General features: G+C 47.1%; 1 protein-coding gene across 1 annotated transcript in view; it reads right to left on the reverse strand.

The window, feature by feature from the left end:
* The window catches only part of UNC5B (unc-5 netrin receptor B), a 147208-nt gene extending 131425 nt beyond the window's left edge, over window positions 1–15783 (reverse strand). Inside the window, exon 1 of the mRNA XM_077821578.1 lies at window positions 15693–15783. Coding sequence (XP_077677704.1) covers window positions 15693–15783 — 91 coding nt within the window. The remainder of the gene's footprint in view (window positions 1–15692) is intronic.
* Window positions 15784–21367: the final 5584 nt, after the last annotated feature.

Consider the following 21367-nt stretch of genomic DNA (forward strand, 5'->3'; position numbering starts at 1 on the left):
CAGGCCAGGTCCCAGTGGACAGAATGTCCACATTACAGGAACCACCACCATAATTGGCACTAATTAGCAGTTTAATTGCCAGTCTCTGCAGAGGACGGCCTACCTCCTTGCCACTAGAGGTTGTCCCTTCAGGTCAGAGTGGGGAAGTTTGCCCTAACATTTGCCTCTGCTGTACCCACTCTGTGGATAAACATAGGACTTTGCTCTGCAATTTTATGGATAAACCACTCTCTAGTTGGCTGAAGGACAGTCTGTTCTCTAAGCCAATAAAAATATAGCAAATCAATGATACAGCAAAACACAGCACTTCCAAATACAGCAGAGTTCACTGTTTTGCTAGCAGTCGTCCCATACAATGGGTAAGTCTCCATGGGGTATAGCCTGGGACAGAACAATACCAGAGGTTGAGTGTCTCCTGTGGAGACAATAGAAGTCTCTTGGGACCATCTCAATGTTTGTTTTTGATTACCTGTACTTAAAAACTAGTACAATGTATTAAACAATCAAACCATGAGAAAAATGACATCCCTTTAACAAGTCTGGGAATTTGGCTCATTTGCTGCTGGGCCAGGACAATAAGTTAAATGAAAAGGATTGGTATCACAATAGAAATTGACCCAGTGGCAGAAAAAGCAGGAGCAGATTTCTACCCTCTTGGCTCCCACACCTCCCGAGTGCCTAATGGAGGGCCTCCAGAAGATAGGAGACATGAATCCAGCTGGACCAAGAGAAGCTGGTACTGAGAGAAAAGCATGTGTCAGAAAGAAGAAGAGAGAATTCAAGGTGGTCAAGTCGGATGTGAAAGAGATGTTTCCTTCTTCTCCCTTTCCCCAGCATCTTCCAAATTCCACGTAGTGTCCGAAGGTCCCCTTCCCAACCTTCTGCTTGCTTTAACTCTCCTCCTTATTGAAGTCACCATCATTTCACCAAAGGATTAGGTAGGACTCCACAAATGCATCTCTGTCTCAGTCAAAGTAACTGTTCAGTAAAGCAAGGATTCTGACCCCAAGGACAGAATGTGCTGCCTTCACAATGTTCCCACCCAATGCCAATGCTAACATTTGACTGAGTGGGATATAGCACATACAGTCATATATATTAGCTAGGTTAAAAAGTTGTAAGGCTGACCAACTCTCATGGTTTCAGGCATCAGCTGACAGCATCTTGAGTTACAAATGAATTTACCCATCCCACTCCCCATTGACTACACTATTTGCCCAACGCTTTATATGGGGTTTTTAAGCTGTACTAAGTAGTATCCAGTCTAACGTATTGCCAGAGGAAAATATACCAAACCAAATGAATCTGTTCCTATGTGGCAAGGCTATTTTAGTGCCTTGGTTGTCAGCCAACAGGATGAGAAGCAAAGCCCAGCTCTGGGTTTTGTGGGGCTCTGTGAAAGTTTTCATGGACAGCCCTATCTAGCAGCCTCCCCATTTATATCCAGGTCCTCTTGCCTTCATGGACTCATGGCACCCTCACTGGCCACCTCCTGCCAACCCAAACTATCACCTGTTTGTGAGATGAATGTCGTCTGAGGAACTGTTAGATGGGCTGGGAAACCAGGAGGTGGAAGTGCAGTGCAGCTTTTGAAGCAGGATTTGGAGAAGGACAGTTAGGGAGGTCAGTTTCTGCTACTGCCCATTGGTAATGGAATCAGGTGGGACCACAACCAAGTTATTCAGGACGGCACTCTGGCTGAAACGTCCAGGTAAGCGCAGTGCCCCTGGAAGAGCTGAAAACTCCGAGGCTAGCCGCTTGGGATGTACAGGCCAGTGGACAATAAAATGCTACGTGTCATACAAAGTCAGTTGTGTAGGGGAGCCCAGGCAGCTGCTGATGGGTTCCTTCCTCTAGCAGGGATCTGAAACCATGGCTGCAGCTGCACCTTAAGCAAAGTCACATACCTTTAATGGGAAAAGATACAGCTTTAAGAGCAATCCAGTGCCTACAACACACACAAGGAAATTCTAGTCAATGGGCCAAATCCTGCAAGCCTCACTTCGGAAGATCTCCCAGAAAACTCCATGGAAGTTTTGCCTATGTAACAGCTGCACAGTTTGGCCCATTAATGTAACCAATATAAAGTAGCCAAGTCGACCCGGAAACCATTGGGTGGTGTTTGTGTGCGTTTCTTTGGCTAAATCATGTACATGTGTTTAGTAAATGGAGTAATTCTGTACATTTCCAAATGCACACATACCTGTGCAGAAGACAGAGCTCTCTCCTTTTGATATCTGCATGCTAACTCTCTAGCTACCAACATGAATGTCCATTAACTGCTAACAGGTTTTGCCCACATTATTGCTTCCTAAAAAAGAGAAAGCCTCCCCGACTCAGCACACTGCATCTGTCTGTGCATTATGCTAAAGGGTCTCTGGCTCTTCTCTTTTGGTGGCCTCCCAGTGAGAGAAAGGGAGCTCACCCCAGAGGCAGATGGATGTAATAAGCATTAAACTTCTCAAAATGAGATTTTCCACGCTCTTTCAAAGGAAAACAATCCCTTCGCTTTGGAGCTCAGTGCATGTGTGTGACGAAGGGAATTAGGGAAAAGAAAGGTCACTCAAAGGACCCTTAAAGAAATCACACTAGTGAGACCCCCTGGGAGCGTCGGCAATGCTGGAATCTGGTTTTTGTTTCTGGATCGATTAAGATTTTGTAACGATTAGGAAGGCAATCCATCCCTTCTGTGGACTGCAGTTACACCCCCCACCTCCAGCTGGAGGACAGCTCACTCCACTGCAAACATGTCTCTGTTTTAGAAAATAAATGGGAAACAAAAACACAGGCAGGGGAATCTCCCTGTGAGTTCTTGCACTGGAGAGTGGAGCCCGCTGGCTGCAGGGAACTGGGGTAATTTCCTTTATATTACATTTTAGCTGAAGATGCCATGACTCTAAAACAGCACCCCTCCCCAACTCTCATTCTACTTCATTGAAAAGAAAATGGAAACACGTCTGGGTGGTTAGGGTTCATTAATTATATGTCTCTCTTTTTTGTGAATAACTCATGGGCTGCATCAGACCAGACTTGGAGGGAGAGCAACTGAGAAAGAAGCTTTACAATCTGTGGCATTGTTATTCACTAACAAAAGGAACCCTACTTGTCCAAAGAGGGGGAGAGTGTAGATGCTCAGTCAAACAGTCTTTCAGTGCTTACAGATTCAGATGCATTGGAGCCCTTCCAAGTCTACCTACTGTATAACCGGATACACGTTCTTTAGATGGGCTTCCATTCACTCTGTTCTTCACTTTCCATGTCCCACCGCCTCATCAGATTTTGCACTTTTCTTTCTGTACTTCTAACATGCAGTAATAACTAAGCTGAGGGGGAAAGAGGCCGGAAGGGAAGGAAGAAGTGGATCCAAAATGTTTGCCTTTGCAGTCTCATGGCTATGTGAACTAAGCCCCACATTTCAATGACAGTAAATGCTTCCCCACCAGCTCACTGGAAATATTTCATCTGCAGAAACGAAGCTCCAGGAAGAAACATGGCCTTGTGGTTAAGGCACAGAACTAGGACTCCAGAGACTTGGGTTCTATTTCTGGCTCCTTCCCAGGTTTCCTACATGACTCTAAAGAAGCTATTTGACCTCTGTTTCCCCAGCTGTGAAATGGGAATGATCATATTTACTGCAGAGGGGTGTTTATGAGGTTGATAAAGTGTTTGGAGAGCCTCAGGTGGAAAGTGCCATATAAGAACAAAGTATAATCCAGGCCTTCAGGTGTAGCCACAGACATTCTCTCTCTCTCTCTCTCTCTCTCTCACACACACACACACACACACACACACAGAGGGATGGGACATGAATCTCACACACACTTCAGGCAGTTTCAAGGATTTCTCACAGGGCCTTTGAGAACAGATATTCCCTCTCTTTTCTCCCACAAAACCATATTAATATTCAAATGATGGCACTGAGCAAGGTCAGCAATTTATTATCTCCTATCCTGTTATTTTCCAGGGTCTAAAAAGATGATTATGGGCCTACTGAAGAGTCCTCAGCAAGGGAGCTGTGGAATAAACATGGAAGCCTTGCAAAGGAAGCTACAGTGACCTACTAGTAGCGAAGAGGGTGGGAGTCTTGCAGGGTGGGCTGGTATGAGGAATAGAGCACACAGGCCATTTAAGTGACCTAATGAGAGGGTGTGGGTCCTACAGGGCACGATGGGAGGGAAAACAAAATACATAGCAAACAAAATCTGCCCTTTCCTCCAACATGCTGCTCATCTCTTGCCTTGATCACTGCAGCTGTCTCCTCAGAGTCTGTCTAAAACCCCACTGTTAAAGTCACCTTTTTCTTCCAGTTTGAAATTCTCTGTTGAATCTGATGCTGTAACAGACAGGAAAGCAAACTCCTCATCTTCACCTTCACCTTCTATGTCCTCACCTATAGCTCTGCCCCATCCCCTCTCCCTTCACCTACACCTCTTCCCAATCCTCTAGCCATACTCCTCCATTTGTCTCCTCCTCTTACTCTTCTTGGCTGCTTTCCTTCTTAGATGTTGCCCTCTAAACTCCCTATGTCCTTACCTGCCAAACACCCCCTTAAAACACAGCTCGCTCCTCATTCAATCTCCCCTCCCTTCTTACCACTGGCAATTCCATCCCCTAAAGTGCTGTCCTCCTTATCTTATTTATATTCTAAGCCCTCCAGAGTAGGGAGCATATCTTTATACATGTTTGTAAAGTGTCCTGTATATTTACAGCCTTAACTGTTTTCTCATAAACAACAATAGGGCGCAAACGAGACCTAATGAAAGGGGTGCAGAGCCTGAAGGACTTTCTGGAACAAACAAAGAAACACCGGGGGCGGGGGGGGGGGGGGATGGGACGTTTGAGTGACCTCGTAGGAGGGGATGTAGGTCCTGAAGGACAGAATGGAATCCATTGCACGAGCACGTTACAGGGAGCACCTAGTATTAGGTCTGTGAGCAGTGCATGATAGGCTGGAATGGGGAAGGAAGCACACACAGATTAAGTGACCTACTGAAGGGTGTGAGCCATGTGGGACATCTTGGAGCAGATCCTGCATTAAATACTGAGTTCATATTCCTTCTCCTTTTTAAGTTGGGCCCTACCAAATTCACAGCCATGAAAATGCATCAGACTGTGAAATCTGGTCTCCTGCCATGAAATCTGCTCTTTTGTGTGCTTTTACCCTATACTATATAGATTTCACAGGGAGACCAGTGTTTGTCAAATGGGGGGTCCTGACCCAAAGGGGAGTTTCAGGGTGGATTCAAGGTTATTTTATGGGGGGGTTGCAGTGTTGCCACTCTTACTTCTGCGCTGCCTTCAGAGCAGGGCGGCCGGAGAGCGGCGGCTGCTGACTGAGGGCCCGGCTCTGCAGGCAGCAGCACAGAAGAGTGGCAATATCATACCATGCCATCCTTATTGCTGCGCTGCTCCTGATGGCAGCTCTGCCTTCAGAGCTGGGCTCCCGGCCAGCAGCCGCCGCTCTCCAGCTGCCCAGCTCTGAAGGCAGTACCACCGGAGCAGTGGTGCAGAAGGAAGAGTAGCAGCACCGCAACCCCCCCACAATAACCTTGTGACTACCCCCCACACACACACGACTCCTTTTTGGGTCAGAACCCCTACAATCACAACACCCTGAAACTTCAGATTTAAATAGCTGAAATCATGAAATTTACGATTTTTAAAATCCCAGGACCGTGAAATCGACCAAAATGAACCCTGAAGCGCTTTGCATAGTCTTTCCCAGTTGAATTCTCGTTTGAACTTTGGGTTTTGTGCTGGGTCTTTCCTTTTCTAAATCAGCAGACTCACCAGAGCAGGCAAGTCCTCAGTGTCTAAGAGTTCATGCCCGATTTCCCCAACTCCCCCATTCATACTGACACAGAGGTGTACAGCATATGGCCGGGGAGAGAGAATGTCCACGTGCAGCCTGCCATGGCCTATTTCACGGCCAGCCAAGCTTCCCCATGAGCCAAGTTAACTGTAGCCTGCCATGACCAGCGGCAGTATAGAAGACTCCATCAAGAGGGCCCCAACTTAGCAGATACACAAAGAAGTGGCTTCTGGCAACTGCCACTGTGTGACACACAGAACACAATAGCTGTGGTGCTTGCACCAGTCTGGCACTTTAGAGGGGGAACTGGTTTCAGAGCAAGAGAAGGCTGCTTTCCCCTGCAGCTATGTAGAGTGGGCGCAGTACTGCCAACCACAGGCATTCTAAAGCCATGAGTCAGGTTGCCTCAAAGTCATGAGAGTTGAAAAATAATATATTTTAGGTTCTTCTTATTTGCTTTCCATTTTCCGAACCTTTGGAGGTCATGTTTTCTAGGTTTTCTCCACAGCTATGAGGGTTAGAAACTTACTTCACAAAAAAAAAAAAAAAAAAAAAAAACAAACAAACAAACAGATGAGATTCTCATGCAATAACAGCCGGAGCTAGGGCTTTAAGACCGATAGCAAATACCTTCATCTTCATGATAAATCATTTCTTCAGCCAGGCATGTACTGACTCTTTGCTAGGTACAACTGCACCTGCCATGTTAGGGATCATTTTATGTCTACACTGCAAAAATAGATAACAGTTGTTCTTTGCTGTGTAGTGTTAGGTGGACTGCAAATAAATTTTGGTGCAAGGGCATGCAGATCATGTGGTGCATATACCAATCCATCTATCTTTATAGCAGCAGTGCTATTAGGGCCTGATCCAAAGCCCACTGAATCAATGGAAAGACTCTCATTGACTTTTATGGGCTTTGGATAAGGTCCTCATAGAGAAGAGCTCTAGTTCAGGGAGAAGACAGCACACTTTGGCTTTCCTTCTTTCTGGAGTGCTCATGCAGGAATGATGCTTGGTGGGAAGGGGGATCTAGAGTTCTACTGAGAAATATGCCCCACTGGCGAACAATAAAATCACAATCCACTTCAGTCACAGGCTTACACACATCAGGGGCATAGCCAACCCATGCAAAGGAAATGCAAAAGAGCCACCTTCATTCAGGAAGAAACCCTGTACGTGTCCTAGGTTCTCATTCCTCAAGCTCAAAGGACTAGAAATGCTGTGGAAACAGCAAATAAAATCCTGGACCCACTGAAGTCAGTGGAAAAACTCCCACTGACTTCATCAAAGCCAGCATTTCACCCAGCATCAGCAGCCTCTCTGTGATGTGGAAGGGAGTCCCATAGTTCAGTCAATAGCACCATCTCCTCTGGTCAAGTAAACAGCATCATGTGAAGAAGTCCCAGCCAATCCTTCTTAGCTGGAAAGATAGTTGGGCTATGCCATGGGACAAAGACTTACTGCAGTTTATTTGTTTTTTTTAAAAAAAAAGTACTTAAATTTCATGTAGATCAATTTCTAGAGTAGATGAAATTTTCCAAATTTTGATTTTGCAAAGAAGGTTTGATTAAAATATGGGATGAATTTTACACAAAGAAGAGTCATTCTAGTTTCTGGTAAGCTTAGACCTTGGGCAACATTTTCTGAATTTCAAAATTGGGATGAAGTTTGAGATTCTGACCAAAAAAGGATGAATTCCACACAAAATTTTTCCCCATTTTTCAACCTGCTCAACTAATTTCTAGTTGTACTTTCCCCAAGTTCCTTCCCTTTTCTCACACAAACAAAAAGAACATTTCTAAACCTAGCTACAATTGGAAAGTAAGGTTTTAATTTCACTCAAAGGCAGTTGTCATATTTAAAGAAATAGACATGTTCTTTCCTTATACCCCTAAGCATTACCTTTGATTATTAGAACAGAAGGGATTTTAGAAGTGCAATGCGTGCTGTTTACTTTCTGCACGCCACTCAGCATAGGCGACCACAATGCACTCAGCCAGCTTCACTTATTTGCACTGAGCCCCTTTCTAGTTCTCAAGCACTAGCCCAACAGAGCTATTGTGTCTGGCTTCCCAACACTGCAGCAAAGTGACAAAACTCCACCTTACTCCAGATTGAAAGGAACAAGGCTTAAAAAACAGAACAAAGCCAAACCAATGTAAGCGTACCTGAAAGTTTTCTCATTTACATTAGGGGTTATGAAACCCTTTGATACAAATCCTAAATTTTAGACATAAATGGCATCCCTAGAATCCATCCCCTTGTTCACAGCAGATTCCAGGTTTGGAGCCTAAACCCCTTGCAGATCCACCCCCCCCCACCCAAAAAAAAAAAAAAAAAAAAGACAGGCATCCCCAGGAATAACCACATGAAGGGTTTAAAGTGTGCTGTGGGTGAAAATATAACAGAGACTGGGGAAGGCAGGGGAACAGTTCCACCACAGCCCAGACTTCTTGAGGATCAGTAATCCCAGCTGCCATCATTCACTTCCGCAGTCTCCCTTTTTCACCTTTGTTTAAATAGGAATACATTTAACATCCAGTTGGGAAAGAAGGAAGTTACCCCTGCTGTTTCCTCTCTAACAGGTACTATGTGTGCCTGTGTACATCTGCCTCTCTTCCCAAGCTGCCAGCAAATGGGAGTCAGTTCAATCACAATGGAGCCTAGAAGGGCCCTCAAGGGAAAACAACATTTTTTGGGACACATAAAGCAGGTTTTCATTAACAATCAGATCGAGGCAACAGCTCAGCCTCAAATTGGGAAAACAAACTGAGATCAAGGTCACCAAGCAGGTCCAGAGCAGTCGCTCTCCAGCTTTCTCTGCAGCAATCCTAAAACCTGAGCACCTGGAGGAACACCCAAGGGACTCTGAGGCGTTGTTATCCTCTGATGGAATGTCCACTCCCGACTCCTCTTTACTTCAACCCTCCCCATCCACCGGGGAAAGCTTTACCAGGGTCAAACTCAACTGCTTATTCTTTAATGCACACACACGCGCATATGCACACCCCTCTCTTCATCAACGGAGAAACAAGTATTTCTGTCATGGAAGAGATAAAGAGTTACAGTGAGAGTATTGCAGCTAAATCGCACAAGGTGAGAATTATTTCCAGGCCATGCATCATTATCAACATCACAGCTTCTTGGGTAAATCATTTATATAAGACTGGGAGAAGGCAAGTGAGGGAGAGGGGGTCAAGGTCCTTGCATGTGGGCTGGTGGTCAGGAGTGTGCTATTGTGTGCAGGATGCATGTGAATGAGTGCCCGCAGACTTGGGGAGGGAAGGAGGGAGCATGTAGACAGTAACAAAGTAGTGTTTGGTGAACAGCACTGAATTAAACCCACATTGCTAAAGAGATGCTAATACGCAGGGGAGGAATGTGCAAGTTTCCACTGACTCTGCTGCTGTCATATAGAAGGGAAGGAAAGAGGCAAACAAAAGAGCGAGAAAGATGAAGAGAAGAGGAAAGACAAGACCTGGGGGGCTGGGGTGAGAAATGAGAATAGATTTGTAATTTATGCCTCCACTTCAGCAAATGCTCAGTTCAGCTAACATTGGCATTGCTGAAGCTGAAAGGACATAAGCGACTCAGAAACAGCAGGAACCTGTGGCTTTACGGCACTAACATCTGCTGTAATGAACTCCTCGCAGACTCAGTTACAGCCCCTTCCATCATCACCTCAGTGCTCGCCACTTCCTGCCTGCTCTCCAGACACACTGCCAGCAAAGCCAGGAACCCAAATATTAGCCATGTGGGCGCCCTTTTGGTGACAGCATCAAGCCACTCAGCCAGGCCCATGTGTCTTTTTAAGAAAGAACGAAAGAAAGGAGTCACTCAGGATTGTGGAGCTCACACTTACCTACAGGGATCACACTGCATGCTGTGTTATGCCTGACCAGCTCATGTCAAAATACACCACAAAGGGGGAAGTCATGGAACTAGTGACTTTAAAGCGTCATTACAATCAGAAAAGAAACTAAGCAAAGAGACCCTCTTACTCAATAAAGATCTGTTCTCTGGAGTCGTCGAGTCATACGAGCTCTCTTTCCTGACAAACTTTTATTCCTGTTAGCATCACACAGCTAGTGCAGCAAAGGGAAAGGGACCTGGATTCCAGTCTGGTTTGTACAGCATCAGCTGCACTGCCCTTCAGGGTCTAACTGTAGAATCTGTCTCCTATGTTACCACCAGTCATACAGGACACAACTTGACTTTTCAGGCTGCGTTTGCAGGGTTGCTGGTTAGAAAGGTCTTTAGATTTGCAAGCAGAGAAAATGGCACCTGGAGTCCCAAACACAGAACCCCACAGTGTCATTTTCACAGAGTCTCTGTTCTTAATAGAAAGATTTAGTATAATGAGACAGCAAGAAGGGACCTGCTTTTTATTTTAGGAAAGTGACCCATTCCAAGAATCAGGAAAAAAAAACATAACACAGGAGCACTTCCAACACCTCTGATTTCAGCCAAGCAGGTCTCTTTCCGATGCAATTTCTGGCTTCACTGACTGGTCAATCTAATGTCTCTCCCTTTGCCATACAGTTGCAATGACATCACTTGGAAGGAATTCCACTAGGATTCACATAAACAGCATAGGCATCCACTTTCCAATTAGTTTGGGATAATGGTGCGAGCTTATTTTGTTACTGTGCTGTCATCCCAATAGTTTGCCTGGGGCCCACTATGAAAGGGCCAAACTGAAAACCACAGATCCTCAATTAAGGCTCTCTAGCTCACAGAATCCAGAGGTGCCCCTGGCTGTGTATTTGGGGCTACAATGCCTGAAGAAGCCTGCACCTTAGTGTACCCATATCAACTAGGCAAGGGCCGACAATCCTGGCTGGGGACAAGAAGTTTCCTTCTCTTTCCGGTTACCTTTTCTGTATATTAATGGGCGAGAGACCCAGGGTAAGATCCTTTCAAAAAGTGATGAAAGCACAAAACTGACAGCACTGGAGAAAATCTAGCCTGGTGCAAGCAGTGCTATGAAACTTTCATCATGCAGGTCTGCTCATACGTCTCAATCCTGAGCTGCGACACCTCCTACTACGGCTATTTTAATCCTAGGCTCCCAGAGATTCCATCTCTGTCAAGCAGGATAAACACCAGTGTATCTATTTTTTTACAGCCATCTGCGTGTTGGCCCATATCTTAGTCAAACAGAAGCGATGAGGTTACCTTGCAATAAACAATCAGAGGTTCACGCTGTTTCTGGTACTGCATGGTAGTCAGTGTCACATCATCACACTCCATTTTTTCACAGCCACTACACACCCACATAGAGTTGGCACTGAGGTGTGGGGGAAGAAAGAGGGAGAGGGAAATGTACCCTAGAGAGCTTGTGATCCTTGTTCCAAGTTGTACATGCCAATTCTAATAAAAACCAAATGCACAACAAAACCAGCTCCATGTCAGAGAATAGCAATGAATTCCCATCAAGCAAACCTTATGATAGGGGTGGTAGTACATTTTCTGGGGCACCAAAGAAAACTCAAAGGAACAAATACTCCTACTGTTTCTATACTGGAAGCTCTCGAAAGATAAATAAAACCCTAAACATCACTTCCCCCTCTTTAACAGAAAATACAGCGCAATAAAAAATATTAAAGTTCTCTGCCATTAAAAAGAAGAGAATGAATCTCTCCTGTCAGGCCTCACATTCAGCTTTCCCCCACCCTGTTTTTAATTCCTTTTCTTCCTTTAATTATACTTTAATTCTGAGTTTCGTGCTCACAAAATGGGAGGACAGATAGCATCAGACAGACAGAGCAGGACAGGAGCTGTACGACTTTCCCACACATATAGATCTAATCCACTGCACTTCTTTCTAAACCTGCACTCAGCCTGCTATTCCAGTCTTGGGCACCCACACAGTTCTGCCACCATGCTTCAATCCTGACCTGCAGCACCCCATTCTAATCCTCATCCTGAGCCCTGCAACTCCGCCAGTGCGCCTAAATCCTGACCTGCAGCACCCTTGCTAATCCAGTTCCCCTGGCCTCTGTTCAACTTTGCCAACGCACTGAAATCCTGACTTGCACCTCCCCTAGTATATTCCGATAGATTGAGGATTGAGTTTCCCTGAAGCACATAGTGTGCCAGAATATTTGTGTGGTTTTTTCCTTGCCTTTGTATCCCCTAAATGGACAAACATTCCCTATTATAGGTCAGCTTGTAAACAATCAACTCATTTTCACTTACGCTGACCCAGGACAGAAATCTAATGTCAGTCTCTAGAAGCAAAGGTCCAGTGCATTAAGACTAGTCTCCCCTCACCCTCATCCCCCCCCCCGTTTTAAACAGTTCCTTTGTAAAAGATAAATCTTCCTCAGTGAAGTATGCTGGGGGGGAGGGGGTTAAATCTTCTAGTTGAGAAACACTCTCAAAATTCCTACTCATCTTTAATTACCCTTTAAAAACGAAGGCTTGGTTCATTTTCCTGAAAGATCACATTGTCAAAAAATACTTTTAACAAGACGAGGACAAATCTGCACAACATCCAATTCTGGTGACACACACCTACCATCTTCCGCAGCCATCCTCTTTCTTCACAATATGGGAGGAAAATGACCAGCTAGTTAGTTAGGCTTTAAAGTTTCAACAAAGATTACAAGCTGTCTGCTTGTCACAGGCTGTCAGGCCACGCCAAAGGTCTGACATTTATAGTTATGGTCTCTTCCAAACTCCACAGCCATCAAACTTTATAGATCCTCACTTTTGAGATCTACAGCTGAAGAGATCTTTTTATATCTGCACTTAAAGGGAAAACACTCGCACCTTTATTTTCCTATTGCTGGCGGGTGACAAAGGATAAACGGTGCAGAATCAAGAGATAAAGAGAGGCCAGACATTAAAAGTAAAGTCATTCTGGGCAGCATGCAGCAGAATTTTATCATAGGAATCAGGATACATACTCCTTAGTTATTTAGGTAGGGAGGGGGGGGCTCACAAACAACTTGAAGGGCTGACTTTAAATGACTCATGATCACCAGATTTGTTTGCCTCTAGTAAATTTTGGGAGCTGTTGGGAAAGGCTTAGGTCACTTAGTCTGACCATGGCAGCCTGATTTACAAAATGAAGATCAAGTGTGAGAAGAACATGATTCAATTCCATGTTTGAATCAATAAGAAATCAGAGTCCATAATTAAAAGGTAATTCTAGAGTTCAGTGGTTGCAATGATTACTACCCTTGGCCTTTTTTTACTCCCACAGTAAGAAACCCCTATGTCCATAACTCGAACTGCATCTCTAGTTCTCTGGATTATTGAATAGAATGAAATTGTAAGCAGGGATGTAATTTTCCCTGCCAACAAAACAAAACATCAGTAAGAATCAAATGAATCACAGTTGGAGATAATAGCAGGGGTAGCTTGCTGGGCTTCCTTGTCTCCCTTCCTCTCCCTCATCCCTGGCCTCCAAATCATCATTTTCAAAGGAATGCACCTTTGTTATTAATATTAATTCAAAACAGGCCCACTCTCTACATTCAGTGTCTCCATATTGTGCAGGGGCCCAATCCCATGCTCCTTGCACACCCAAGTTTCCCATTGATTTCAGTGGGTGTTTTGGGTGCATAAAGAATGCAGAATTGGGCCTTTGATTTGGAATATCTGCTCCATTGCTTTACTTCTCTTTAATTTGTAGCATTGCACATTCATAAACATACTCTGAACGTTATTAAGCCAGTGCTCCTATTTCACATTCCTGAATCCCTTTAAACAATGTTCTCCATTCAGTAGTGAACCTTCCCCCTATCATTAACTGCAACTTCAAAATACATCTTTAAATACCAGACTCTGGACAAATTATAATTAGCCAAGATCAAATTATAAGTGTTGCAACTTTTTAGACTTGTATCAAACACTGCACTAGAAAAGAAAGGCACTTAGCCTGTGAGACTAGCAAACCATTAGTTGCTGCACAGTGTAGCAACCATTGCCAATTATAAATATTTAACCAGACATAAATTGTCACCAATATAGTCTTTGCATATCTGTCCTTTGATTTAGCCTTACATTTCAAAATTGTCTAACATACAAACAATTCCATCTGTTGTTCTAAAGCTCTGCGGAAAAGCAGGTCTCAGATGCACAGAACAGCTTAAAGGTAGACCAGCGCTCTCACAGGAGATCATGCATGGGCCTGAGAGAGAACCCCTTTTCCTTTGGACCAGTAACTTAAGAGTCTGTTAATCCTTTTGTATCATGTGCTGTAGAAAAGTGTAAGAAGCACAAAACCATGTGGCGTACCTACCTAATTAGATAGTTTACTGTCTCTTTCCCTTCCACCACAGAAAGGTCTCCTTAATATACACAGAGAACAGAACATACACAGCCATCAGCAATCAGACAGACAAAAATGTCAACGATCCACAGGAGGAGGACTTTGACTCACCCTCCTGAAACCAGACGGTCAAAACTCCTATACTATTTCTTACTGCAAAAGTGTAATCTGACAGTCTGCAAGGTCCATACTCTAGTCCCCTCTTTCCCCTGGAATTTGAGGCCTTCAGCAGTAAATACTGCACCTAAAAAGGCCAAACTAACACTGCTCATTCATTGTCCAACTCCTTTCTAGGTTCATCTGAAGATATTTATTTTCTCCCTTGCCTAGACCTCTTAATTCTTCCCACTGTAATTGGCTATTTACCTTAGAGGAAAGCATCTGAGGTTGTGTGGTTCATCTGAAAGATATTATACGAACAAGGGCCTCTGAGTAGCATCTTACTCCATGGTTAGACATGAACCTGAAGAAAGATGCTACTCAGCAAAACTAAGGGGTGATGGAGTCAGCTACTAAAGTTGCACTGGTTTTAGAGTAACAGCCGTGTTAGTCTGTATTCTCAAAAAGAAAAGGAGTACTTGTGGCACCTTAGAGACTAACCAATTTATTTGAGCATAAGCTTTCCTGAGCTACAGCTCTGTATTTCTGCAAAAGTGAGCATGCTCCTATTTCCCTTGCATGAGACCCGTTTTACTACCTGTGCTCACAGTGAATCGCCTCCAGGGTTTCAATGAGACTATTGTCAACCTAGGCAAAGGTGGAAGAACGAGGCCCACAGTTTGAGGGGTTGGAAATGCACCGGCGGGCCCCTATTCCCACGTCTCCACTCACGGTCTTACAAGTAACTGAGGGGCTGAACAGACATTTTTTTAACCCCCCTTTTAGAGGTATTTAATGCTGTCATTCTTTCTCTCCGCCAGCCTTTAACATTTGTGTCCAATTTGCCTTCCTCTTCTACCAACAGTTTCCAACTTCATAAAAACAACGATCCAAGGGGAAAACCCACCTCTCAAATGCTACAGCCCGAATCCTGCCTGGGCTACCCCCGATCCCTTGTGTGAAGTATTTTCACTCGTGCAAAATTAATCAACGAGGCAACCAAAAAGTACGGGAAGAGTTAGTGAGTAACCGTCTTCCCCCCGCTCTGAACGGACTGAAATACCTGGGTTTCTTCCAGCTCCCCCTCAATCACTAGTTAGGGAGCAGCGGGAAACCAGCCCGGTGCAGATGTGGAATAATTTGCTCCAGTTTCCTCTCCAAATATAATGGGAACGTTTCTCTGGTTTTTCAGTGACTTAAAGACGGCTCAGCCTCGGCAGCCGCCCCAGGGCCAGCAAGGCAGCAGTTTTCCTGCCGGCTAGCCGGTTATTAAAGCCCCGCTCGCGTTCCTGCCGCCGCGGGACAGCTCGGACTCAGCCCCAGGCAGAAGGGACCAACCGTGCGCTCCGAGGGCAAACTTAGGAGGGGCTCCGGGGGGCTGCCTCCCCTCCGGGCACCCAGCCCGACTCCCGCGGAGACAGAAGGCCGGCGGTGGCCGGGCGGAGAGGCGCCGCGGCTCGTCCATACCAACATCGCGTTGATTCGGTTCCTTACCTGCTACGCAGCGCCCGAAGTTGCCGTGCACCACCAGAGCCAGGAGCAGCACCCCGGGCGCGGAGGCGGCCCGGCCGCGAGCTGAAGGCATCGCTCCCCGGCTGAGCGTCTGTGTCCGTCCCCTCGGGGCTGGCTCCCAGGCTCCTTCTCCTCGGCTGCCGGCTTCGCACCCCACCCCCCGAGCCCCCCCAGCTCCCCGGCCCCGGATCGCCTCCTCCCGACGCGCTTGGGGGACGCGGGTCTCGGCAAGCCGAGGGAGCCGAGCCCGGGGAAGGGTCCCGCCCCTGCCGCTGGATCCCGCCGGTGCCAGGCTGGGCAGCTCCCCTCCCAAGTTGGGTGCCAAGGAGAGCGTGTCAGAGGAGCGGCCGCTGGGTGCGCATCACTGCAGGCTCCTCCTGCCGCCGCCTCCCTGCCCGGGCGCTGCGCCGAGCGCGGCACTTGCAGCCTGCCCCCAGCCCGGCTCCTGCCACACTGCCAAGGTGTCCCGCACGCCGGAGCCCGGGCGCAAGGGGGGCGGCGGGGGGCCACGAGGGGGAGCCGACAGCCGCAGGGCCGGCGTGGGCAGGGCGCGGGGGGGGCGGCAGGGAGTTCGGAACGGCCCACTCCGCTCCGGCAGCAACGCGCAGCGGAAAACCCGGCTGGCCGGATCCGCCGTGAAAGCTGGAGCTGGAGCTGGAGCCGCTCGGCACTTCCCTCCAGTCCGCTTGGAACCTCTTCGCCCGTCAGTTTCTTTTCGGCCTCCCCCTTTCCTCAATGGCCCCCATCTTTCCCCCTCCGCTCGCTCTCGGCTTTATACATTATTACACGCAGTGAGCTTCCAGCAGCCTGAGGTCTAGCGCCCCTCCCCGCGATACACTGTGGGTCTAGCTAGGCACATCACCTCCCTTGTGCTTGGATTTGGTGGTGGTTACTGGGCTGGGAGGGGGTAGGTACAAACATACCTAATACTCCTCCAGAGCTGCCCTTTCCTCGGATATTCCGGGAGGAGCCGGCCTCACCTGAAAAACCCCGCAACATAAGCACACTTTTCTTTCTTTATCCTCTCTGAATGTGTCCCTGGCGCATTCTGTGATGTTCTCCAGTGCTTCCTGCCCCCTTCCTTTTCTCTGGTCAATACTTCATTTCTCATTTGATTTTTTTCCCCCCTACTTACAAAAGCAGTCCAGCTGTTTCCAAAACAATCCTGCGTTCCCACTGGCCTTTGCCTCCCTCTGCTTTCACAAACACTGTCTCTGTGGAGTATGGGGGAGAAATGGGTTGTAGTTGGTGAGGGGAGAAAGAGGGTGAGATCAGCACCTGTAGGTGACATAAATTCTGTGTCTGGAGGAGGAGACTTCTAGCCGAGAGCAGGAGAAACCAGGGACGAAACGTTAGGGGAAGGCGAGGGAGCTAACGTGGTCTGTCAATTTCAGGTGCCCTTCCTATGTCCCGAACAAATTTCCCTTGAAATGAAATTTAGGAGCAGAAGGGAGGAGATCCTAAAAGGGATTGGCCTTCATGGTCTCCCTCCCTTTTCTTGTAGGTCTGATGAGCCCCGAAACAAGCTGCACCGTGTTTTAGATTTAAAACTTAAAAAAAAAAGTCACTGGATTTTCAAAGTATTAGGGTGCACTCTTAGCTTGCCTGACTTTTATTGTATTTTATTTGGTCTGCAACAGATGAAAGTAAAATAGATTATCAGTGTTATGGGGGAGAAATCCATAGCAGAGAAATTCTAACCCCCTCCCTCCCCCAAAAAACCTGAAAAGGATAAGAAAAGGACAATTAGGGTGAGTTGATGGGCTGCTTGCGCTCTGCTGACCGCTTTATGTGATCTTATTCGTGCCCAGAGTAGAATTATTGCCTTTTGTGAAGGGGATTTGGGGGGGAGGTAGCAGAATTGGTCGGCATAAGCAGCCACGCCGTGCTGTTCTGAACCTTCTTTAGAAGCTGCCGAGTTATCGGTTACGTTTAATTCTTCCAGTTCCCTAGGCAGAGAGAGTGTAGAAGGGATGGTGCTTCTCCTACCGTTTATTGCTTACGGGGAAAGGGATCTGGGTCTCTGTCCAAGCAAAGCCTCTTTTGTTTGATTAATAGGGGGCGGTGGAGGGGAGGCTTCTTTCGTTTGTCTCCCCTTGGCATCTATTTCTCTTTCCTAACTTTCCTGAACTGGATCATCATGGAACCACAAGGAGACTCGTGACCAGGTTCCCTTTCGTCTCCTCCCTTATACCTACCCCCATCTCTCTGATCGATCCCCACACGGGGGGACAGCAAAAGGGCAGGAGCGGGCCTGAGTCTTCAATTTCCGGCATTGGAGTAAGTGGCAGGAGAATCAGGCCCACTCTCTGTACGTTCCCCAGACACCCCGGCCCGCCTCCCGCTCAGCCAGATTAGATAGCCACGTTTCCCTTTGGCCTCCTACAGGGCGGGGCAGGTGCCGGAGTTATCAGCGATCCGATGCCCGCCCTTGATGTCGCGCTAGGGCCGAATGAAGTGATTGCGCTGGCGCCATGCAGGGCGGGTTAGGACCGAGGAAGCTCGACAGTTGCTTGCAACTTGTACAGTTTGAGTCACCTCCACCTCCCCAGACCAAGGGGCTCGCTAGAGCTCGTGCCTGCGCCAGACCGGGCCCGTGAGCCTGCGGGTTGCTTGGGGGCGAATCTCTTTAGCTGCGTGTTGGTTCCGGGGGAGTTTAGCTGAAACGGGGAGCGTAAATATACAGCCCAGAAGCGCAAGCAATCATGGGGGGGGGGAGGGGGAGAGAGAAAGAAACCCTAATACCAGACTCCCCTGCCCCTGCCCTCAATGCAATCCCACGCTTGCTCGGAGCACGTTTCCTCCCAAAACTTTCCGAAGAGTTACAACGGAGGGGCACTCGTACAGCGGGCAGCAATTACACCCAGCGGTGCTGGGGGATCCCAGGGTCAGGTTTCGCCCTTGCGTCTGGCTGGTTATTGGGACTGAGGACGCCACGAGCGCTGCACCTGGCTCTTTCCCCTTATTTACTTTTGAAGGGGCTCCGCGGACCCGCGCAGGCTGGGCTTGCCAGCCGGAAACTAAGGGGGAAGAAAGAAAGCTCTGACCGGTCAAACTAGCTCGGGAGAAGCGGAGCGCTCAGCGGCATGTTGTGGGCGTGCCGGCTTCTCAAAGGAGAAACCCTCGCCGCGGTTTAACGCAGCCCACGCATGTCTGTCCTGATTTCGAAATAAATAATAATAATTAATAATAATCTGGGCGTATTTATTGCAGAGCCACGTCCCTTCCCCCCAGTTATTTTGACCTTCTCCTCCCCTCCAAATTGTTAAAGCAACTAACTTGGTTCCGTACATTTCTGGCGGTATCCTTACAGCATCGCCACGGGGACTGTGAAGTGTATTGGGCTTTTAAATGCCGAGTAAGAAGAGGCAGCTGTTGCCCCCCTCCCCCGCCCCCCTCCCAGCACGCAGACAAGCCGGGTGGATCCCCTTCATAACTGGATGCGGAGTGAGAAGCTTAATGAGATATTACTGCAGACCTTATTGGACCCATCAGTTAGCGGCCGCTAACGCTAATGACAAGTTTTGGCTTGTAATTTTAAAGCTTTGCCCTGTTGCAAAGTCAAACGAAGAGGAAACAGCTCTTAGTTTCCACTGGGTTTTTTCCTGCCACAGTTATTAATGAATCACAGAAAACAATGATGGACCTGAATGATCAATGGGGCGTCTGGTGCCAGCAGTTCTGTTGTTTCTCTGAGCCGCACCATTTCAGTTTGGGCTGGTCTCAGCTAAAAGGCATGGCAGTTGTTTGTTTAAGTAAGAACCTCAAAAGCAGTAAGACCAGCTTGATTAAAAACTCCCTTTCTATTTGCTGTTCTGCAATAGTAAAAAATCAGCACCAGGGGGAGCTCTGCAACTTTAACCACTGCAGTGTACACTCCAGCTAGAGGGGAAGTCACTGCTGTGAGGCCCCCATCCAGCCCTGAGATCTCTTGTTACAATGTGTAGGGTTTCTCCCAAACTCTGGGAAGAGACAGTAGGTGTCTTTTTGTGTTGTGGCCCTTGGGCATCATTCTACCAAAGAAGATCAAAACAGCCCAAGCAACTTTCCCATAGGCACTTCCGAAAATGTCAGCCGTCAGTTTCTCAGGAGATGCATAAAGAAGTCCCGCCAAACCTCAGTCTGAATGCACTCATTTGACTTTAACAATGGTGAATTGTTAACGCAGCACCTTCCCACCTGTCAGTTTGAGACAGGTAAAACTCAAAGATTATCCTTCCACCCACAAGGTGTTTTCACAGTTACTTCAGCTGGGCCAGAGAGCACCCTGGGGATGGGAGATGCTTTTCCTGTTGAAGATTTATTTATTGTGCCTACAAAAGTGCTTACCAAGGGGCAAATCACATAGAGAATACTATTTTAACACATTAAGACAATGTGTGACTCTTGGAGTAAGTTTGTTGCCTGTTTGTTGTTGTGTGCTTGCCCTCAGCCTGCTTGACTGAACTTTGTAGTGCGGTCTGTGTGCTGAGCCTAGCCAAACTCTGCTCCCTAATCCCTTTAGGATCCCTTGACAAGGGGACAGGATTATCTCAGGGAGAACAGGGGTTTAAAAAGCCAGCTCCTCAGCTACCACAGAGAGCAAGCGGGGAGCAGCAACAGAGGAGTTCTGTGAGGGAGCTTGAGAGCCAGATACATCTAATAAAGATTCTTTAAACTTAGGCAAATACCCCCCCCCCCAAAAAAAAACCCAACAACAAAAAACCCTTCAAAAGTAAAAATAATGCGGGCAGAAGTCTAGCAGTGGGAAGGAACTGGGGCTATCTAGTTTATTGAACTGACTGCAGCGTATGATTGCCTACCTTGTGGGGAGATGGTATACATGTGCATTGGGTGCAAGCAACTCATGGCCATCAGAGACCAACTATGGATTTTTCAGACCAGAGTAGCTGAACTGGTGGAGCTAAGGGAGATGGACAGGTATGTGGATGAGACTTTCTGGGACACAGTAGAGTGGTCCAACCCCCCACCTGCCAGCCACTTTGCTATTGAGGAGTATGAAAGTCTTGGGGAAGGACAACATCAAGCTGCAGTGGAGGAAATGATCCCATGGTTCCTCCCAGATGATGTCATGGTATCCTCTCACACTAAGGATACCTCTCTGTGGGAGGGGAACCCAATTATTAGGAATATAGTTTGTGATTATATAGATTATTAGGCATATAATTTGTGATGACAGGCAGAACCACATGGTGAATTGTTTTCTGGGTCTGAAGGTTGTGGCCCTTTCAAGGCATCTAGATAGACTTACGTGCAGTGCTGGGGAGAAGCCAGAGGTGGTGGTACATGGAGGTACCAATAACTTAAGGAAAGGTAGGAGAGAGGTCCTACCAGAGGCCAAATATAGGCTGCTAGATAAGAGATTAAAGTCCAAGCCCTCCATGTCTCTGAAATGCTTCCACTTCCACATGCAGGGACAGTTAGACTGGCAGAACTGCACGATCTCAATATGTGGATGAGACAATGCTGTTTGGAGGAGGGATTTAGGTTTATTAGGAACTGAAGCACCTTTCGGGAAAGGAGGATCCTGTATAGGAAGCACAGGCTCCACCTAAACCAAAACAGAGCCAGATTGCTGGCATGTAAAATTAAAAAGATCACAGAGTAGTTTTTAAACTAAGAACTGTAGGGAAACCAACAGATGTGAAGGAGCACAT

The sequence above is a fragment of the Eretmochelys imbricata genome, chromosome 7 (genome assembly GCF_965152235.1).
Source record: "Eretmochelys imbricata isolate rEreImb1 chromosome 7, rEreImb1.hap1, whole genome shotgun sequence".
Taxonomy (NCBI): domain Eukaryota; kingdom Metazoa; phylum Chordata; order Testudines; family Cheloniidae; genus Eretmochelys; species Eretmochelys imbricata.